Source organism: Poromitra crassiceps (genome assembly GCF_964638095.1).
Source record: "Poromitra crassiceps genome assembly, chromosome: 1".
Taxonomy (NCBI): domain Eukaryota; kingdom Metazoa; phylum Chordata; class Actinopteri; order Beryciformes; family Melamphaidae; genus Poromitra; species Poromitra crassiceps.
In genome coordinates, this window is record NC_139623.1 from 27,916,637 (window position 1) to 27,937,718 (window position 21,082).

Consider the following 21,082-nt stretch of genomic DNA (forward strand, 5'->3'; position numbering starts at 1 on the left):
TTACAGTCTTAACTGGAAGGGCACTAAGTTTGGGAACACATCAATTTTAAAATATTGTTTTGTCCCTACATTATTGATTCTTTTTTTTGCCAACGAAAACATAAACCAAACTTCTTCTTTCTTTCATGTGCTACTAGGCCAACATAAGCTTGGATTTTCATGGTGCTTCTCAGTCCACTGAAACAGAACGTACCACATCCACAGACAGGAAGCGAGTGCACCACAAGTGTCCAGCCAACGCAAGTCATCTAGGCATGGATACACAGAAATAACATAAATCAAAATTAAATACAAATAAACACTTTTTACATCAAATCTGACCACATGAATGTGATGTCCAGTCAATACGAGTTGTCCCCTAGGCCTAGAAACATGTCACAGGTTCGGTTCTAAAAAGAGATAAGCTCGTGTCTAGGTGAACTGGACCCGCAACACACCATGGCAGAACGAAATAACCACAAGGCTGTCAGGTGGAAAGTTTGCAAAACGGAGATTGACTTACCCAGCATACGGCACAGGGCGCAGGGCGCAGGCCCCGAGGCAGACAGCTTTACTGGATAGCCCAAGCCGGGGTGTGGAGGCTAGCTAGAACTAGCTTCCGTTCATTAGTTTAGACGCTAACAGAAAAGTATCTCACACACTCACACCCATACGTGAAAATAAAGGAATAAAGAGAGTAAAGAACAGGAGCGGGAGAGACAACATGTCTTTCTTTTTTTTTATAACCATATATTTATTGGTTTTGCATGTAATTACTGTACATGTATTCTCATCATACATCTAACATACATCTTTTATAACCCCCCCCCCCAACCCTGTCGCAGTATAAAAATAAAAAATAAAAAGGACAATGCAAGAATTAAATAAAAGTAACACAAATAAATAAGTTGAATCAACTGTAGGTACCATCACAATTATATATACATACATACATACATATCATTTACAATAGCCTATTTCACATTCAAGTCACCCTTCCAATGCCTCTTCAATGTCACCATTTTTAACAAATTCCAGAAACATTTCCCAAATGCCATAAACTTCTGTCATTTTCTTCCTAATCATATAAGTAAGTTTCTCCAGAGCTAGACTAGATGTTAGATTTTTCAACCACTGACCTAGAGATGGGCACCCAACATTCTTCCAACACAAAGCAATTGAACGTCTGGCCTGTAATAAGCACAAATCAACCATTTTCCTTTCTCTATTATTTAAAGAGCAATTGACAGGGTAGATGCCTAATATACACAATTTAGGACACAGTGGCAGTGGTAACATGTCTTTCTTGTTCGGAGGTTTGGAGTGGCAGCGAGAGAGCCCCGCAGCCTATAGTCACGTCATATAGACTACACCGCCTCAAGTCAACTCCCACTTTCCCATGACAGCCTCACGCAACATCATAAATCACATAACAGGGGTAACCGGCAACCATCAAATTAACGAACTGTGACAAAACACAATAATAAATATTGAGATACAGATAGAGATCACACAAAATATTTGACAAGTGATTGAACTGCAGTCACCTTTAGTCTTGAGTCCAGACTGGGGAACAGAAACCTATCATCTGCCCTATCTGAGGATCACAGGATGGATAGGCTGTATAATGTACCTCGGAGCTAGACCTTGCCATGCTTTAAATGTAATCAGTGAGATCTCAAAATCAGTTCCAAATCGAACTGGTAACCAGTGCAGATATGTGCTAAGATTGGGGTAATACGTTCAAATCATTTTGCGCCAGTTAAAATCCTAGCTGACATGAGAGAGACATTTGACTGAGGCAGGTACAGAGAGAGTTGCAGGAGTCTAAACGGGATGAAATAAAAGCGTGAATTACCTTGATTTTTTTTTAATATTCCTCAGTTGAAGGAAACAGGATTGCACAACTCTGTTTACCTGCTCCTCAAAACGCAGGTCACTATCAAAAATCACACCCAAGTTTCTGGCTGCTGGCTCAGGGGCGTTTATAGGGAGTGGCCAGGCATGGCACTGGCCACCCCTGAAATAGAATTGGCCACCCCAAAATCCTGATGGTGCTGGCATCTCTGCAGACATGACTGTCTTTCAGAGGCAGCGGACTCATTTCTAATGAAGATACTGAAATCATATTAAACTAGAAGAGCTAAGGCATCCATTGCAACCCTGTCGTTCTAGCTCACGTAAAAAAACACACACATTTACATTCCAAAAGTCAAGTTATTCACGGTTGAAGATTATCCTGCTGAACCCAAATTTGCGCTCCCATAAACGTTTGTTAACCACAGACCTTATTTTATGCATTTAGCATAAGTGAAATCCCCGTTCTAAAACCCCATTAACTTTTCCCCTGATGAACCCAAGCGCTTCTCATTCCTGCGGTGTTCTATTGGCTACAGCTTACAAGTTTGTGATTTTAAAATGATATAATTTTATTGGTTGGGCGTCTGGGTAGGTAAAAACTCTCGCCTACCACTGTAGAGACCCGGGTTCAATTCCCGGCAGCGGCACTTCCAGCTTGGCCAGACGTTCCTACAAACTCAATTGGCTTTGTCCGTGGGTGGGAAGCTCATGGGGGATGAGTCCTGGTTGCTGCACTAGCACCTCCTCTGGTCAGTCAGGGCACCAGTTCGGGGGGGAGGGAAACTAGGGGGAATAGCATGATCCTCCCACACCCTACATCCTGCTGGTGAAACTCCTTACTGTCAGGTGAAAATAAGTGGCTGGCAACTATCGGAGGAAGCATGTGCTAGTCTACAGCTCTCCCCACCTCGGCAGAGGGGGTGGAGAAACGACCAGGCCAGCAGTGCGAATTGGCCCGGTACAATTGATGAGAAAATGGGAGAAAATCGTTGGTTCATATTAGACAAGACTGGTTAACTGGCTTGTGATTGATAGGTTAACAATCAACCTGACCATCATGGGATGGGCTAGGAGGTTGTGAGACCAGAAATAAATAAAAAGTCCATGGACAGTTCTGACCCATTTCGCCTATGATGATACAGTACCCAGGGAAACATCTCCTTGTGTGTTTTTAAGTAGAAGTGATAGTATCAGACTGTTTAAGTACGAGGCTGGTAATCAGGAGCACGAGGAGGAACCCTGCTTAGAGTTTGGGTCGGTTGAGCATGTCAGGATGTAATGATTTGATCAAGTTGGCTTGCTGTGTGAAGTGACTTGTGACTTGTTGTGTGAAGTGACTTGTGACTGTCGTGTGAAGTGACTTGTGACTTGCTGTGTGAAGTGACTTGTGACTGTCGTGTGAAGTGACTTGTGACTTGCTGTGTGAAGTGACTTGTGACTTGCTGTGTGAAGTGACTTGTGACTTGCTGTGTGAAGTGACTTGTGACTTGCTGTGTGAAGTGACTTGTGACTGTTGTGTGAAGTGACTTGTGACTTTCTGTGAAGTGACTTGTGACTTGCTGTGTAAGGTGACTTGTGATTTGCTGTGTGAAGTGACTTGCTGTGTGAAGTGACTTGTGACTGTTTTGTGGTAGGTTTCACCAGTCCTCACTCTCCTTTTCTCTGTCAGAGAAACAAATCGAAAACACTATCTACTACGACATTGGTCAACTATGACCAAATTAAATGTTCTTGAGGCTACAGTAAGTTGTTTTACTGTATGTCAATTATAAACAACCTGCAGAAAGAACAATTGAAAGATGAAAAAGGATGCAAAAAGGATGTAAAACTGACCAACATGTTTTGTGTGTAAATTAGTGTAACCAAGCTTACACTGATGAGGAGGAGGAGGAGGAGGAGGAGGAGGAGGAGATTAGTACATGGGCCAGTACATTGAGCAGAAAATGGACAACAATTTTGACAAATTAATTTTTATTTGAGGGAAATTAGACATATTAGTCTCCCTTATGAGACATAACTGAGAGGTACTGTATTGTTTTTTTTTAACATCTCTTTATTGAATTTTCCAAATGTTCTGCTATACAGAATACAAGATCACAATATACTGTACTGTAATATACAAAAGACTGTTTGTATCCTTACTCTTTTAATCAAACTGTCTGGAATAAGCAGACATATTGGAAACCTTTGACTGCAGTGTCTTGCGTAAATAATTGTTCATCTGAACTGCATTTGGGAGTGTAACAGTCCATGAAAGCATGGTATGAATGGCTTGATGCCTGTTTACACTGGCATCAACTCAAGTGGGTGGTGATCTTAAGGTTAGCTCAACCTGACCTATTTACAATGTACTATGAAAGGACCTACACCTGCTAGGACCTGCTTCATAGCTTAGAATCCCTGGGAGGAATTTTTAATTAACAGTTTTTATTTGAAATGTTTGAGAGACAGAGAGATTTGAGTAGTGTCTATTCTTGGCAATTCAATAAAGAGCTCAAGTAACATTCCAGGCTACAGTTTTAATGAGACACTGATCTACACAGAAAGCTGCAAGTATTGTATTAGAATGATCAATTACTGTTTACCATCATCAAACAGTGGAAATCGAAAGAGCTTCATGCTAACTTTTACATTTTGTTTCAGTAGACCTGGGACTTCTAAAGCTACTAACTAGACATTTATTATGAAATAAGTTCAACCACAAATACAGTTCACTTATTTTAAAAGATGTATGACTTCAGATTCTGAAAGAAAAATGGTTACACTTGGGTTAATCTGCTTCTTGTTTGGGGTCACGCAATAAAAAAAATAAAAAAAGTGAATGATTGATGGATGATGGATGTTTGGTTGCCAAGATTTGTGTAGTGATTTAGTGACAGTGATATTTGGCAACTGATTAGCAGGATAGAATACTTGAGTCAGATTTGGTGGAGGAGATTGCCATGTATTGTCAGGACAGAATCAAAGGCACAGAGCCAATTGGGTTTGTAACTGCAGGTTGTCAAGTGGAGCATCCACCTTATGATCTGCAACTTCTGTGGGAAAATAAATGGTGGTTCTGTCATTACTGGGGATCTGGGAGCAGGATGTTCATACATTTCTGTTGGTGTTTTCTGTCTCGTTCCTTATTATATGCCTTCCTGTACATAAAGGAATGCAAACCTAATCATGCAAATCTGTATATTTCAATCATATATTTTCAGCACTTGCTCTAATAACTGCAAAAGCTAATGCAAATGTCAAAAAAAATCATTCATGCATGTATTTCTAAGTCACATGCCGTTTTGAAGCAGCAAGGACTCACATACAAGGACCACTGGCCTTTCTACCAGATGGGCCTCATCTGTTCAAGAGTTTTCTTCCAAATGGGATATCATTTCATATCTAGGATATTTCGCTATTAGTAGATCTGGGTTGGGATTGTATTGTTGGGTTACCCATGCTGGTTACAAAACTAAAATGGATGCTGCCTTTAAAAGATGAATTGAAAACCATGGCTACAAAATGAAACATTTTTGACAGATGACTCAGAATATGGAAGTGCACAAATTCTCTGCACTGCAGCTCGCTGCTTTCTGGTCACCTCACAACTAGAAGATGCCACAGGTTCGATTCCTGGCCATCTCTGTGCTGAGTTTGCATGTTCAAGAAATGGCAGCAGGGGTTACACAGTAAACATACAATGCAGTAGGAAATAAAAAAAATAGTACGGTAAATATATATATAAAAAAAAATCACAATTTAGATCAGAGACAGGAGCACACATCTTGCCTAAGATTGTGGATAAGTTCTTTAACCTGACAGAGGAGTAAAATGGTCATTAGTAATCAAATGCCATCGCTTTACACCAGTGGTACCCAAACGTGGAGGTACTACAGGGGGTACTTGAGAAAAAGGGGGAAATATAAAAATGTAAGAATATATCATGAAAATAAATGAAACGTTAAAATAAGTCTGCTCAGGAGGCACTAATTGCAACTCTTTCACTCCATTTCTTATTTTGTAAGGTTACATTCTTCAAAAGGTGGGTTATTATTCATTCAATGCATCATTATGCTATAGTTTTCTCTTGCAGTTTCATAAGCAAAATGTTGAAGTTGGGTAAAGGGGGTATTTGGATTCAGAAATCAGGGAAAGGGGGTACTGAAGCCAAAAAAGTTTGAGAACCACTGCTTAGCAATAGAATAGATCATGCATAGGAATATATCATATTTTATTGTTTTTATGGTCTATTCCTGTGGCTCTCATAATGTTTTGGTGTTTATATTTCTCCCCCTACCTGAGTATGAGCAACTGCAGCATGGCTCAATTTCCCCTTGGGGATGAATAAAGTTATTCTGATTATGATTTACACTCTTTTAACTTCTTTTGTTGTCTTCTTTGTTTGCAGCCCATAAGCTAAAGAAGATCAGACAACTGAAAAACCCAGAGGACGAGGCTCCTGTTCAGGACCCTGCAGAGGCTTTCCAGTGCATGTCTCCTGTGTCCAGCCTTACCTTCCACTCCCAGCTGGTGTTCCTCAGCATCCTGGAGTCGATTGAGCCGGAGGTGGTGAACGCCGGACACGACCACGGCCAGCCCGACTCCGCCCATACCCTGCTCACCAGCCTCAACGAGCTCGGCGAGAGACAACTGGTCAAAGTGGTCAAATGGGCAAAAGGCTTGCCAGGTATGATGACATTGGTTTGAGTGCTTTCATAGTCTCTTCAAACAGATGGATGCATGGGGTCCCGCAAGTTGCAAATGCTTCCGCCTACCCGTCTGCCGTCTTGGGGGGGTAGGGGGAAGGGGGGTTTGGCCTCGGTTTTGTTTATATCGAATAATAATAATATCGAACTTCCTTCCATTCTGAAGCGATTTTTTTTTCTTTGGAAGATGACAACTTCCTCTGGCCAAATTTGAATGGTCTGAAGTACAGACTGTCTCTGGAGCATTCAAACATTGTGGAAGCGATAGTCTGGCTTGAGACACTAGTGCTTTCAGGGATTTTAATTTAAGAACAGAAAAGTGGGGACAAATATGACAACAGTAAATAACTAGAGGGCACTCCTGCATATCTCTGCCAACCTTTCTACAAAGTTTTGTGGTGTTTGGAAGTTAGACGTCTTTTTGTGATTGACCACTCCCATTACCACGCCCCCTTTTGGTCAGTGGGTGTGGAAAGTTAATCAGTGCAAAGTGCAAATCCATTCAGAACTTTTACGATATCCTGCAGTGCAGACCAACAGACAGACAGACAGACAGAGGCCATTTACACCTGGCATTAACATGCGTTTTCTGCCATCCAGATTGCAATCAGATTGTGCTTGACCACTTGAAAGTACAGGTGTAAACGCCCCCAAGACACATTGAAGATGGATTGCAATCTGATCGGCCAAACCCCCTCCGGAGGTCGTCAGGGACGCATTGTGTACACATTGAACACAAGTGTAAATGCAATGTGTCCTCTCAATCTAGATACAGCAACTGTATGCAGATTGAGAGGACAGACCATTTTGGGTGATGAAATTGCCATCAGATTGCAATCTGATCACCCAAAACGCATGTTAACGCCAGGTGTAAATTAAATCAGGCTAATGTGGTCAAGCACAATCTGATTGCAATCTGATGGCAGAAAACGCATGTTAATGCCAGGTGTAAATGGCCTCATAGACAAATGGGGCTGAAAACATCCTTGCCAACTCTGTTGGTGGAGGTAATGTAGCAGGTCACGTGGGGGATGGGTTTACCCAGGCTAGAGGTAATGAGGAAGGAGTCATGAGGTTGTCATTGTATAATGATAAAGAGCTAAAATGTGTGGCATGATGCAGTGAACCGACTCTTTTGTTACACTTTGCCCCTTTTTTCCAGCTGTGACCAGCAGCTTCTGTAGGTTCAACCAACCTTGGTTTGAAAATTTCAGAACATTTTGTGCTGGTTTTGATTATCTATATCTATTCATCCCAAAGTGGCATTGATTTGTAATGTAAGCCCCTCCCTCTTTCCTGTTTGGCTGTTTTTCAATGGTTTATTTTTTATTCATCTGAATGATGGCTCACTGAACTCAGGTGAGAATTTCCTGTCAAATGTTGTTGTTTTAAGCTCCTCCCCCTTTCCTGATTTGGTGTTTTTCATTGTCTATATCTATTGATCCCAGGGTGCCCTCAATTTATATTTAAGCAATATATCACGAGAGCAAGTGTGTTGTGGTGAATATATCCCCCTGATCAGTTGTGCGGCCTCGTGGGATAACAACTGAGCAGGGGGATATATTCCACAACACACGCTGCTCGAGTGCTATATTGCTTTTATAAAAGGGTTCCAAGTATAATAATATAATAATAATAACACTATAAGTCCGACTGGCATGGTATTCTGAGAGTCAGTTGAAACACTACTGTAAGGCGGGACCTCTAGCAAGAAGATAGACCTGCGGGTGATTTGATTGGATCGTTCTGGAGACTGAAGTCGACATTGGCCAATCCTGGCGCTTGCTGCGAACCTGAAAGCTTTTTGCAAAGTCCGACACCAGAGCTGTACCAAGTAACGTTACGTCTTATTTAGAGATGCGGGGTTAAGAGTGAGGGCGCGCGAGAGAGGGGTTAAGACATTAGCCCGCGTCTATTCTTGTACAAAACATCATTTTCTGCGAAGTATTAGTAAAGTTATAAGCGAAGATCGATTCACAAGGATCTGAAAGGTGTCTCCGCCATTTTGTTTTCAAAGCCTTTTAGTAAGAGAGTTGCGCCATCATGCGTCCATAATGACTCATTGTACAAAGACTTGAAGCATACTCAGGTTGCATTCTCAGGGCTTGCCCGACACCAACTAACGTTACGGGGTTAAATGCGGGGTTAAATGCGGAGTTAACAGCCTTTCTTTTGCAAAGAAGACATTAGCCCGCATCTATTCTTGTACAAAACATCATTTTCTGCGAAGTATTAGTAAAGTTATAAGCGAAGATCGATTCACAAGGATCTGACAGCTGTCTCCGCCATTTTTTTTCTTTCTACGTTGTCATTTGAGGTAAGCCTTATTATTACTCTCTTAGTAAGAGAGTTGCCATGGCAACCAATAACCCATGGCCATGGGTTATTGAACTCGGTTACTGGAATTATACAATGGCTGTGAACCAATCAGATTGCTTGATTTGAGAGAGCCATTTTATAAAGTATAATAATACATGTAAAGGTTTGGCATTTTCTTATTTGGTCTATAACTAATGATTAATGTCTGACATTTTTCCTATTTCTGAACTTCTAAATGTCACAATATAAATACATATAGGCCCCTATCGTTGCATCGGCGCAGTTTCTAGGCCGAGCGGCAGGCGCAGATCAAAGCAGTGGGCGTGGACAGGCGCACTTGATATCGTCGTGCTGGCGCTAGATGCAGCCCAAAGCATTACAACCACGCCTTTTAGGCGTAAAATTATGCACCGTCATGCTCATTGGATAAGTGCAATAAACGAATGGCACGCTTGCCTTTTTAGCTCCAATTCCACTGGTCCCGCAAAACCAGACGAAACCCAAGCCTCTGATCCCCCCCCCCCCCCACCTCCCTTCATCCCGTCTGTCTCCATATATCGGCTATTATTCCATATTATGATGCTTCTCAAACCAATCTAACTGCAGTTTAAATAGCCTACTGCAAGCATGTAAATACGCTACACTATAGCAAGATCAAAGTGAAAATAATGTTCTATGCATCAGCTAGAAAAATATAGCCTATTAGATTGGTGAAAGTTTGTCCAGAAAGATATCATTTTCTCTCGCCTGCTGCAGGAAGGATGATGCACATAAATATACCCTACATTATGTCAAGTCATTGCATAAATGTGTTTTTATTGTAAAACTAAATGTGAAATAGGGCCAAGTTATTGGAGGGACATCACAGTATAGCAGATGCCATTAGAAGCGCGTTCCGAAGCGCGTTCCGCTGTTACTTCTCTAAATCACGTTAACTCGACAAGGGGTATATATAGGCCCAGGAGGACATATATGTTTCACATAGGGTGGTGTTTTCATTTCGATGTTTTATTTGGTCCAATATTGAAATGTTGACAATGGCAGGCTGTGTTACCATTACACATTAATTTAGAACTACCTTTTATATCTATTTTGGCTCATTTGGTGGCTATTTAGTAGCGAAATGAAGAAACACAATGCATGCTGGGAACTCAGAGAGAGAGAGAGAGAAGGGTGACAGAGAAGAAGCAGTGAAGGCAAAGAATAGGCCTGCTTTTCAAAAGCGCAAAGCGCTAAATGTAGGCCAGGTCCCAAGATATCACTAGGCTGGTATTTAGCGCCGACACGCCCACTTTGGGACTGCGCCACGCCCATTCGGCCTAAAGCGCATTTGGCAGCCTAAAGCCTATTGCTATCTTGCCGAAACAGGCGCAAGGCACGTTTTTTTGCGGTTAAGGCCCGTAATAGCGCCGATGGCCTGTGGGAGAATAGAGCCCATAAAGTCTTAAAAGCCTTGCAAATGTTTGTCTCACAGCATAGCAACATCCAGCAAGCTGCATCCAGCAGGCTGCATCCAGCAGGCTCCTGTTTCAATGCTTGTGCCTTAGTTCTCTGATTGCCAATGCCCAGATTAATGACTCTGAATCTTGTCCCCAGGTTTTCGAAATCTCCATGTGGACGACCAGATGACTGTCATTCAGTATTCCTGGATGGGCGTGATGGTGTTTGCCTTGGGATGGAGATCCTACAAGAATGTAAATGGCAGGATGCTGTACTTCGCCCCTGATCTGGTGTTCAATGAGTATGTGCAGCTGTGAAATCCCAAATTCAATTATATTTCCTTTCCTATATTATCTTATGAGAAGGACACAGAGATCACCCGCAGTAAGTAAACTGTTGGCTGTTACACATAACACAGAAGTCTCTCTCTCTCTCTCTCTCTCTCTTTCTCTCTCTCTCTCTCTCTCCTCGTACAGCCCTGGTGAGTTAAACTGGTAGTGTGCGATTCAAATCTGAATACAGTATTACTTATCACAGACAGCAACTATAGTGAAGTCTGTTTGGATTAGGGTGTTAATATTTGTTATACAAAATAAATCCTTAGATTTGTGGAACTAAATGAAACTAATCCATAAATATATTTTGTGTTAGTCCCTACGGGAGCACAGTGGTAGCATCCTTGCCTCACACTCTCGCCTCACAGCAAGAAGTTCCTGGGTTCAATTCTCGCCTGGGACGTTGTTGGCACTGGGGGTATGTCTCCCCATGGCCCTGGGGCCTAGTGCCCACTGCCCAGGTGGGCCATCTCATGAAAAGGGCCTTTCTGTGAGGAGTTTGCATGTTCTCCCTGTTCCACTGAGCACAGGGAGACGTTTGCTTCTGTGAAAGGGTAGAGTGTGGATGTTGAGGGAGCAGCACGTTACACACCTTAGCATTGCTAAGTGCATCTGCCAGATGTTGCACAGTCAACAATTGGAGTTGTTAGTACAGAATGGTATAGCTATAGCTAACCAGGTGGCCAACTTTACCTGCAGATTTTATTCTTCAAGATAAGACATGCAGACAGTAATCATTATAACAATTGAATACATGTGCATTTGTGCAAATCTCCTTGTAATCAGTTTAAAAGCTATCTCATGATCAGTGTTGGCTTGCTCCTGCAGTTGTCAAGCACACAATGAACGTAGTACATTCGGGCAGCGTTTCGTGTCTGTGTTTCTAAACCTCTGTCGCAGCACTGGCAGCCGTTTCCCCAGAGTGAATGTCGCTTGAACTGCTGCTCAAATATGTTAAGAAATCAGTGTCTAACTTATATAAATAATGCATTAAATTACATTTAATATTATCAAGCTTTTTTGTCTATGCGAATGCATTTTTACCAAATCCCACAGCTTGATCATATTAACCTTTTGTGACATTTTTACATAACCATTCATTTGTGTTTTGTTTATTTGTTTTATTTAGTTTCATGGGACTGGTGAAAAGGTTGAAACATTTGTGACATTTGTACATAATCAGTAAGTTGTGTGGTTTGTTTGTGGTTTGGTTTCATCGGCGTGTGCTTCACTGATGAAAAGGTTGAAAATCAGAGTTTTCTACCCAATGAGTTGTTAGTCTAAGTCCATTAGTCCGCCTTTAGCATGTAGGCTGAACCAGCTGTCTGTATGCATCCAAATATGACCCAATGGGAAGTGGGAACATAATCTAACTGTTAGAGCTATTCCAATCATCGTTTTTCTTTTTTGATAGCATACAATTGACACCTATCAGTAAAATCACGTGTTGCTGTCGACAACAGTGATATATTTGATATTGTAGCGTTCCTGATACTTCACGAGGCAGAGGCTTCTTGCTGGTACAGGTTCTTTATTCACAGTTATTCATATTCACAACTCTCCGCTGTTGTCATGCTCATAGATAGCAGCTTCCCCTTAGGCAGTGCGCGGAGACTGACTGCACATGCTCAGTCTCCGTCCGGAAGTGGTCCCACAGCATAGTGCTCCCCAACATAACACTCCCCCACACAGTTCCTATCTGTAGTGGAGACACTACCATTGCTCACCACTATGTGTGTACTGCTGATTCGCTACATACTCCCCGCCCAACAATAAGGTCAACGCCCACGTTGACACCACATCACACCTCCCCTGTACCAACACTCCCAGCATCTTTTTTTTTCTTTTTAACAGTTCTTTGTTTTTTAACCACATCTTACGTTTCCATCTCAGGCTTTTCCCACGTCTCCTCCCCACAATATCTCATGCCATACACATCATTCATTTTTCATTATAACACTTCCAACCACCATCTCCTCCTCATTTTTTTTTTTTTTTTTTTTTTTTTTTTAGTACAACTCGAAGTTGCTCAAATGTCCTGGAGCCCTTGGCTCTCTCCGTGGCCGTGTTAGTCTCTGTGAACCTGCCGGTGGGCCTGACCCCACCTGCAGTGTCTCTGGTGCTTCAAGTCTCTGAGTGGGGCCCGCCCGGTCATGGCCGGACGCCCCTCTCTGTGGAAACCGATTCCTTCTTTCACTCTGTCTAAGTGAAACCGCTGGGCGGCCGAGATCTGGGGGAAGGGTGCACCCCCCCCGGTATGGGGCCAACCTGTCCCTGTGGAGTACCTTCTTGCCACCAAGTGGCATCTGCACCCGGTACACCACCTCCCCCATTCTCTCCATCACCCTGCATGGGCCTGTCCAGTGACAGTCCAGTTTAGGGCTACGCCCTTTTTTTCTCCGGGGTGTGTACACCCACACCAACTCCCCCCCCCTGGAAATGGTTTCCCTTTGCCCTCACATCATAGTTCCTTTTTTGTCTCATGCCCGCTTTCTCTAGCTGGGTCCGAGCGAAGTTGTGAGCGGACTCTAATCGATCTTGTAGCCTCCTGGCATACTCTCTCCCCGGGGGAGCGTCCAGTGCATCCGGTGGCTTGCCGAACGCCATTTCTGCTGGTGTCCGCAGTTCTCGACCTAACATGAGCAGGGCGGGTGTGCAGGAGGTGGACTCGTGTGTTGCGGATCTGTAGGCCATGAGGATGAGAGGCAGGTGCGTGTCCCAGTCCCTCTGGTGCTCCTCCGTGAGGATGGCCAACTGCTTTTTCAGTGTCCTATTGAATCTTTCTACTAGGCCATCGCTCTGGGGGTGCAATGCTGTGGTCCGTGTCTTTCTAATGTTCAGTTTCTCGCACATGGTGGCGAACACTCGTGACTCGAAGTTTCTTCCTTGGTCACTGTGTAGGGTCTCTGGTGCTCCGAACCTACTGAACATGCCTGTGACTAGTGCGTCGACCACCGTCCCCGCCTCCTGGTCGGGCAGCGCGTATGCCTCTGGCCATTTTGTAAAGTAGTCCATAGCTACTAGGACGTATCGATTTCCACTCTCTGAGCGTGGAAACGGCCCCATCACGTCTACCCCTACCCTCTCCATGGGGGCTCCTGCTGCTAGCTGTTGGAGCGGGGCGCGAGACTGGTCTAATGGCCCTTTGTACGCCGCGCAGAGGTCGCAGCGCCGACAGAAGTCCTGTACGTCTCTCCTCATCCTCCCCCAATAAAAGCCTTGTCTGATGCGACGGAGGGTTTTGCTCACCCCAAAGTGGCCCGCCCCTACTGTCCCATGGCAGCTCCTGCACACCTCATCTCTCAGTGTCGTTGGCACTACTTTTCGCCACTTGTTTTCTCCCGTTGCTGGCTCTTTCCAGCACTTCATCAGCACTCCACTGTTCAATCTCAGGGTGTCAAACCCTGCCCACAGCCCTTTGGTTGTGTCGGTGGCCCCCGCCACCTCCTCCCATTGCGGCTTCTGGCCCGCTTCTACCCACTGCAGCACTGGTGACAGCTCCCTGTCGTTTTCCTGGTGGCCCTTCCAATCTGCTGCTTCTGCCATCCGCAGTGTCTTGCACACTGGCCCATCTCCCGTGTGGTTAGGGCAGACTCTAGCGTCTTCTTGGAGCTCCCTCTCTCTCCCCTCTCTCTTCTCACAGTACACACACCCCCTCTCCGCGCAGGGTCGTCGTGACAGGGCATCTGCATTTACGTGGTGTCTCCCTGCTCTGTGCTCTATGGTGAAGTTATAGTCCGCCATTCTCTCTAACCAGCGGCACACCTGTCCCTCCGGCTCCCGGAAGGACCACAACCACTGCAGCGCTGAGTGGTCGGTCCGTATGGTGAACTGAGGCTGTCCCAGGAGGTAGTATCTAAAGTGTCTCAGTGCTTCTACGACTGCTAGGAGCTCCCGGCGTGTGACGCAGTAGTTTCTTTCTGTCTTATCAAACGTCTTACTGAAATACCCCACCACCTGCTCCCCCTCCGGCCCTGCCTGGGACAGCACGGCCCCCATACCTCCATTGCTGGCATCAGTGTCTAATAGGAACGGCAGTGCGGGGTCTGGTGCTCTAAGCACGGGGGTCTTGGTCAGCGCTTTCTTGAGGGTTTCGAACGCTAGGTGGCATTTTGCTGTCCAGTCGAAGTCTGTGTTCTTTTCTTTAAGCCGGAACAGTGGCTCTGCGATGTGAGAAAATCCTTTTACAAACTTCCTGTAGTAGGATGCTAACCCTACGAAGCTCTCGAGTTCACTTTTGTCTCTGGGGGTGGGCCATTCTGAGACTGCCCGTGTTTTTTCCTCTAGAGTGCGGATGCCCCCCTCGCCGATGCCATGTCCCAAGAACTCTACCCTCTTCTTCAGGAAGTGGCACTTATCTGGGTGTAGCCTTAGACCCGCCGCTGCTATTTTCTGTAGGACCTTTCGCAATGCTCCCACCGCTGCCTGAAACGAGCCCCCGTGTGTCAAGATGTCATCTAAGTATACGACGCATTCTGTTTGGGGAATGTCCCCCAGCAGTTTCTCCATTAACCGCTCGAACGTTGCGGGTGCGTTACACAGCCCGAAACTGAGTACTCGAAACTGCCACAGTCCTCTCTCGGTGCGGAAGGCGGTCTTTGGCTTGGCATCGTCGCAGAGGGGCACCTGCCAGTACCCACTGCGGAGGTCTAGGGAGGAGAACCAGGCTGACTCCCCCACTATGTCTAGTAGCTCCTCGATGACGGGCATCGGGTACGCGTCTTTTTTTGTCACTTTGTTCAACCCTCTATAGTCTACGCAAAATCGCATCTTTGCGCTATTTTTCTTTTTTACCAACACTACTCCCGATGCCCATGGGCTCTCTGACGGCTCGATGATCCCTGCCCTCAGCATGTTTTCTACAGCTTCGTTCGCTATATCTCTTCTTGCTGCTGGAATTCGACGGGGATATGATCTGATGGGCCGCGCCCCTTCAGTGTCTATTTGGTGTTCTACCAGGTGAGTGCAGCCTAGTTCATCGTCCGTCATCGCGAAAATGTCTTTGTACTCTTCTAGTACTCTCCACAGTTCGTCGCTCTGTTGTGGTTCTAACCCCTCGCTCTGACGTTGGTGTAGTGTCCTGAGCATTTCTAACCTCTCTCTCTCTCCCTCTGCCTGTTGCATTGGCTGAGGGCAAGTGTTTGGAGGTGGGCTAGGGGCGTGGTTTTGGGGGGGGGCTGGGTCTGCTAGGTGGGGTTCATGCTCTACGGTGACGCGGTACACGGTGATGTTGTTAACGTTAGGCCGTTCCCTTGGAACGGTGGGCGGTTGGCTCATTTGGACTACCGTTCCTTCTGCAAATGTCAATGTGCTTCTTCCTAGGTCTACTGTGCATTTGTTCATCGTTAAGTAGTCTTCCCCCAGGATGCAAGGCCCCGCCATTTCTACCACCCACACCGGAAAGTCCACTGTCTGTCTCCCCACTGTTATCATTACGTGTCCCCTCCCCCTCATTGGCATTAACTCACCGGACACTGTTCTTAGCAGCTGTGCTGCTGGCTGCTCCAGGCGCATCCCCTCGGGCATCATGTTGACGTTCACCAGCGTCGCCGTACACCCCGTGTCCACCAGGGCGGCGCAGTATCTCCCTTGTAGGTAGGCTGGAACATGGCAGCCGTTCATCGCGCGCGGCCCGCTCTGCATGTTGACAGCTCCGGCGATGTCGTCTACTTCGGGGCACGGCGGAGCCCCACCTCTCTGTTGCTGTCGGTGGGCTCCCTCCTGCGACGCTGTGGCTACGGGGACTGTGGCATCGTAGACCCGTCTCGCCCCATCTGGACGGGCCCCGTACCGTTTCCCTGGTTCCACGTTCTCCGGCGGCAGTCTGCTTCCCGATGACCGGGACGCCCACATCCCCAGCAGATCATGCTCCCTCTAGCCCAGCTGTTGTTCCGCTGGGTGGGCTGTCGAGCGGGGTTGGGCTGCAGTGTCGCTCTGCGGAGCAGTTGTTCTTTGAGTTGTTGTACTGACTCGGACAGTTCTTTCACCATGTTGCCTTGTTCTGCCAAAGCCGTCTTCCACGCTGGCTCTTCTTGTATCGGGCTTTCCGCTGCCATTCTCACTACGGGGACAGCTCTCCCCTCTTCGCTGTTCATGGTCCAGCCCTCTACTGTCTCTCTTTCAAACGCCAGCTCTAGCGCTATTTCTAGTGTCTTTGGCCGTTGCAGCATTACTTGCTCTCGTAGCCCTCGCGGCGCGATAGCCTGGACGAAGTAGTTTCGGGCTAGCTCGTCCAGTGCTTCTGGCGGCAGCCGGCTGTATACACGCCGGCTGAGGATCTCAATGTCTGTGGCTAGCGCCCGCAGCGACTCCCCTGGTCGTCTACGCCTGTTACACAGTTCTGCGACCATAATGCCTTCTTCTTTGCATCGTCCGAAACGCCTCCTCAGGGCCGCCATTACCACGTCTAAGTCTTTGGTATCTGCCATTGCTGCTACACATGTTATAGCTTCACCCTCGAGTGACATTACCAGATGACTGGCTCTCTCTCCCCTCGACCAGCCATTCATTTCCGCTGCTACGTTGAACATTGTGCAATATGGCTCCCATTCGCCTTTACCGTTGAATTTTGGCGGGGTGATTTCCTTTCTTCCTCGCCGCCCGCCGTCCTTCGTCTCCTCGACCCGTGTCTCGTCTTTGTCTCCGGTTCTCCGGCTAGCTTCACCGGGCCGTGGCACAGCCTCCATTGCTACAGCGGTGTTGTCAACCCGCTCGATCTTCACTCTCACCGGCCTCGGCTCTTCCGCTCTCTCCGCCGCCTCGTTAGCCCGCCTGCTAGCCTCTTTGAGCCGCGGGGTAGCTTCCGTGGCTACGGGGATATCGCCGTTTAGTTCGGATTTTATCATCACAAACCCCAGGCTTGCTGCTGCTATCCCCGCCTGGATCTCTGTGGTAGCGGCCGCGTCTACCCCGTCTTCTTTCTCCTCGGGTGCTTGGTAGTCCGCCCCGGCTCTTTCTCTTCCCGCCTCCCGCTTGAGTCTTTGCTTCTCTCTCTTCAGGAACTTGTTAACCATCTTGCCGATTCTGGAGGTAATTCACCGTTTTAAACTTCTGACGCCAATGTAGCGTTCCTGATACTTCACGAGGCAGAGGCTTCTTGCTGGTACAGGTTCTTTATTCACAGTTATTCATATTCACAACTCTCCGCTGTTGTCATGCTCATAGATAGCAGCTTCCCCTTAGGCAGTGCGCGGAGACTGACTGCACATGCTCAGTCTCCGTCCGGAAGTGGTCCCACAGCATAGTGCTCCCCAACATAACACTCCCCCACACAGTTCCTATCTGTAGTGGAGACACTACCATTGCTCACCACTATGTGTGTACTGCTGATTCGCTACAATATACTTGATATATCTGTCAAAACAACATTGTCTGGATCCTTTTGGAAAAAATATTTTTGGGATTCATATGTTGGGACATTTGTAAAGGCAAATTGTCTAATATTTTGTGTAAAATCAGACAAAATGTAGCTGATCTGTACAAACTTCAGCCACTTCTCCAGGAGGTTGTTCCCTTCAGTGACAAATAGGGATGTTCGATATTGGCTTTTTTACCGATATCCGATATCCGATAATGTCCAACTCTTAATTTCCGATACCGATATCAACCGATACCGATATAAGCAGGCTTTTTTTCCACCAAAATTTCACGTAACAAGTTACATAATGTAGCTTAATGTAGCTGAAGAGTTTAATATATAATATGCATGTTGTGTTAAAGTTGGAAGTGTTAGAGAAGCGAGCTTGTGACCAGAAGGTCGTCGGTTCAATCCCCGGGACCGGCAGGATAAATCTGGGTGGGGAAAGTGAAAAGGCTTGGCCCTCCCTCATTACCACCACTGAGGTGCCCTTGAGCAAGGCCCTTAACCCCAACCGCTCCAGTGGAGCTGCTCAGTGGCCAACAGATCAGACTGTGGTTGTACTGGTCAGCTTCCAGGTATGAATGTGTGTGTGAATGTGAACAGGGCACTCCTGAAAAAGAGAGCATTGCTCTCAGTGAGACTCCCCCTGTATTAAAAAAAAAAAAAAAAAAAAATCGGCATGAAAACCGATACCGATATTTTCCGATATCGATTTTTTTATGCTAATATCGGCCGATAATATCGGTAGGCCGATAATATCGGACATCCCTAGTGACAAACATTCCAAAGTGCTGACATTTGATCTCACTTTGATAGATTTCTACGAAAACTTGTGTGCATGCTACAAAATGCTCTTATATCATGTTTCACATTTACTATTCAAATGTACTTTGATTTAGAAGTCATTATGTGATTATGCCAGAGCCACTTGCACCAATGAAAACCATTCTTCAGTCTCTTAACGGCTCCCTGGAGTCATTCCTGCTGTCATTTGCAAATGTTCTGTCATATTTTATTCTTTCACAGTTTATCTTCTGAGACAAGACTACTTTGTAATGGGATGCCTTGCAATTTCTACAATGGCATCTTGGAGCCATTATTAACTTCCCGTGCCATCGATGATGCGCGGCTCATTTCACCTGCCTGAACACACAAAGAATACATTTATTTTGAAGACAAAGGAGAACTAAACAATGCTTCAGTCAGCAACCTCTAATGATCAATATCTCCTTGGTCTTTTGGTTGAACGACAAGGTAAGTTATCAGAACAAAACTGCAACAATGTAACCAATCACTTTTTTTTTTATAATATATTGCTTGTAACAATGTGTCAGTAATCACCAAGTGTGACGGAAGATTCGTAGTTACATATTCCACCCATAGGGTGTCACTACATTGATGGCTATCTTAACATTATACTTGATTATATCTGGCTAATTACTGTATTATAGCTTGGGTACCTGTGACAGTGTGATCACAAACCTTTAGGCCTAACAAAACTGTTCTTCTGTGCTTCTTAGGGTCCACGTGCCACAGGAGAGGGAGCGAAGGTCTGCATGTGAAACAATGGGCTGACAGAGTGGAAAATAAACTTTAAGATGAGAAAAAAATATATTGTGTGGCGCTTCACTGCACAAAGATATGGTTACCAGGAAAAAGCAGTTAACAGTGACATAAGCCAGCACTATAGTCTGAGAAAAGAGAGACATCAGCAACAGTCAGTCATTGCACAAAGTTGTCTTTTATCCTCAAGGAATATGAACTTCAACAGCAGACAGACATGTACTTCCTTTCTGGTAACTCAGAGAAGAAAAACATCTTAGATCTGGAAAAATAGAGTCTGCACAGTAGAGAGCTCCTATTAAACATTATTGGCACCCTATACCACCATTCATAAAACGGCTCTCTCAAATCAAGCAATCTGATTGGCTCACAGCTGTGGTATATTGAGCATATACTGTTTCATTTGCACTTGTATTTTAGACAGTTTGTGTCTTAATTACTCTCCAATTTGAGTAGATGGTGGTCTATTGACAGAAGTTTTGTATTTGTACTGTGTTTTGTACTTGTGTACTTTTAATTTTGCCTTCTTGGCCAGATCACCCTTGAAAAAGAGACCTCGGTCTCAATGGGTTTTTATTTTCTGGTAAAATAAAGGTTTGATTGATTGATTGATTGATTGATCCCAACCACCAGGCTCTTGCAAGACAGGGCCAGTCATCCTCAATTGTTTTATTGTAAAAAACAAACGTCTGATTTAGTATTTTTGATGCCATGGTGTTTTATAATAAACTTAAAATACATGCTTATATAGAGGAATGTCTCTATTTTGTTATTACTACCTGTGCGGAAAAGTATCATGCCTATCTAAGTCATCAGCAAATTGTGCCAGATTGCATTTGAGAGCTTCAGATTCTGAATACAGGGCAATAATTCATCATTCTTTTCCTCACTGATTGGACAAAAAAGAGAGAGAAAAAACACTTTGGCACTTGCTATGACAGTAGAAATGGATTTTATTCTGTTCTACTGTATGGAGGTGTGATGGATCAGTGGAACAGATTTGGGGTGTGAATTTAGACCGGGTTGCTGGTGCTCATCAAGCCATGTTTGTTTCTTCCCCAAATAAATGAAGATGCCAATCTATTTTTCAATCTGGACAGAAACTGTTAACGGACTAAATGTGCCATTTGTCATCCTTTGAGCTGCTGCTTAGCCGCTCCTGCCATTACTGATGCCTTAGAAAGGGGGAATAAGCGACCATTTTAACGAGAAACTGAATTAATGAGGGATTGAATGACCGTTGAGCTTTTTGCTGTCTGAAGGAAAAGTGGAGGTGTTTGTAACAGCATGTTGTATAGGTTGAGGCCACGTCTCGTCATAGACGCTGGTTTAGCTGGCTCAGCCTGGCTGGGGGCGTGGTCAGGGTGGTGTAAAACCCCCCGTTCTATCCATTCAGCAAAGTTAGAATTTAGCTGATAGCCCAGCCCAGGCAGACACGATCGGGGATGTAACCACCGCAGTAAACGCACATCTGAGCAGACGTCTTGTGTTCTGCTCTAGAACTCCCAAACATGTAGTTTAGAGCTGCAGCACCGTCT

The 21,082-nt window shown here is 45.3% G+C and overlaps 1 protein-coding gene across 1 annotated transcript in view; it reads left to right on the plus strand.

Annotated features, from left to right (window-relative positions):
• The window catches only part of ar (androgen receptor), a gene marked incomplete at both ends in the record, with an annotated part of 49,804 nt that overhangs the window by 24,293 nt on the left and 4,429 nt on the right, over positions 1 to 21,082 (plus strand). Inside the window, 2 exons of the mRNA XM_083637970.1 lie at positions 6,230 to 6,508; positions 10,443 to 10,591. Of these exons, the coding sequence (XP_083494096.1) occupies positions 6,230 to 6,508; positions 10,443 to 10,591 (428 nt within the window). The remainder of the gene's footprint in view (positions 1 to 6,229; positions 6,509 to 10,442; positions 10,592 to 21,082) is intronic.